General features: G+C 39.8%; 1 protein-coding gene across 1 annotated transcript; it reads right to left on the bottom strand.

Annotated features, from left to right (window-relative positions):
• Window positions 1-22: 22 nt before the first annotated feature.
• Window positions 23-610, bottom strand: LOC106792714. Its single transcript, XM_014759217.1, has one exon. It carries the CDS (start codon window positions 608-610, stop codon window positions 23-25), a length of 588 nt encoding a protein of 195 aa, XP_014614703.1.
• Between the last annotated feature and the right edge of the window lie 641 nt (window positions 611-1,251).

Raw genomic sequence — 1,251 nt, 5'->3', positions numbered from 1 at the left:
TAGTTTTTCTATTTTTATCAAATTAATGTCCGCGCCTGTGTCTATCATAAGTGTCACTGCTTCTCTTAATCGTGGAGAAGCCGCAGTGACACATGAAGCCGTCCAAATATTGTTTTGTGTTATGTGTTTGACTTCGACGGGCCCGCTTTCGGATTCGGACTTTGTGGACAATGTTTGGTGTCGGAGAGCGACGAGCGTCGTCCGTCGTTGTTCTCACCCTGTTTTCCTGATTCCTTTTTTCTAGTTGGTACATTAACTTTCGACAGTCAAATATTATGTGTCCCAAGTTCCTACAATAGGAGCATTTTTTTGGACTTTTATATCCTGTTTTTGTTTGAGATTTTGAATTGTTCGGAGAGGTTTGACCGGACTTATTTGAATTATCTTGCCTCCTTTTAAAACATCTACCGTCCGTGTGGCCTTGTTTTTGACAGTAGTCGCATATAGCTTTTCTAAAACAGTAACCTTCTTTATGTCCAGGTTTGTGACAGTGCTCGCAAACAATGTTTTCTTTAATTTGCCGAATATTAGCCACGCGACTTCCAAATGTAGGAGAGGCGTTTCTTTTTTTATCGTCTTTAATCTGCCTGTCGAACCTAAAAATGCTCATCTTACTATCTTCCTCCCTTATTTGCTTGTCTATTTTTATGAGGCAGATTAGGATCTCATCGAAATTATTATAATATTCAAATTTTAAGTCTGTCTTATAATCACGAGGTAGGCCCCTAACGAGCGCATCTAGTCCCTCTCTTTCAATTGCTAATTCGACCCGGCTTTCTACATGCTCTGAGTTTTTCGTTGTTTCATCAAGAACCGATTGAGTAAGCTCTTTTATTCTACTGAAATAATCGAGTATATGTTCGCCCGGCCTTATAAACTCCGTGGCGATTTTTCCCCTATAATAGTTGGATCCGCGTAAAGGCCGAAACGCGTCTTTCAATCTCTCTATAATGTGTTTTACTTTACTAATTCTAAGACCTTCTGTTACCAAGTACGCGTGACCACTAAGCTTAGAAAGGAGAAGCCTTGTTAAAGATGTTTCTATTTCGGTTGAAAAATTCGCCGGCGAAGATTCAAATGCGCGTCGACACGCCCTAGTATACTGTTTTACGGAAACGTTTTGTTCATCAAAATTCGGGACATGTTCTATGAGTTCCCTTTATTTAAACGAAGATTGTGACAAATGGAGAAGAGGAGCGAATCGAGTTATCGTCCTTATTTCTCTAATTTCCCGCCCTAAATCTTCGATTT

The sequence above is a fragment of the Polistes canadensis genome, unplaced genomic scaffold (genome assembly GCF_001313835.1).
Source record: "Polistes canadensis isolate GaletaPanama2010 unplaced genomic scaffold, ASM131383v1 scaffold_570, whole genome shotgun sequence".
NCBI lineage: Eukaryota > Metazoa > Arthropoda > Insecta > Hymenoptera > Vespidae > Polistes > Polistes canadensis.
The sequence above is the reverse complement of the archived record's forward strand: the minus strand, read 5'-3'. Positions and strand labels throughout refer to the sequence as shown.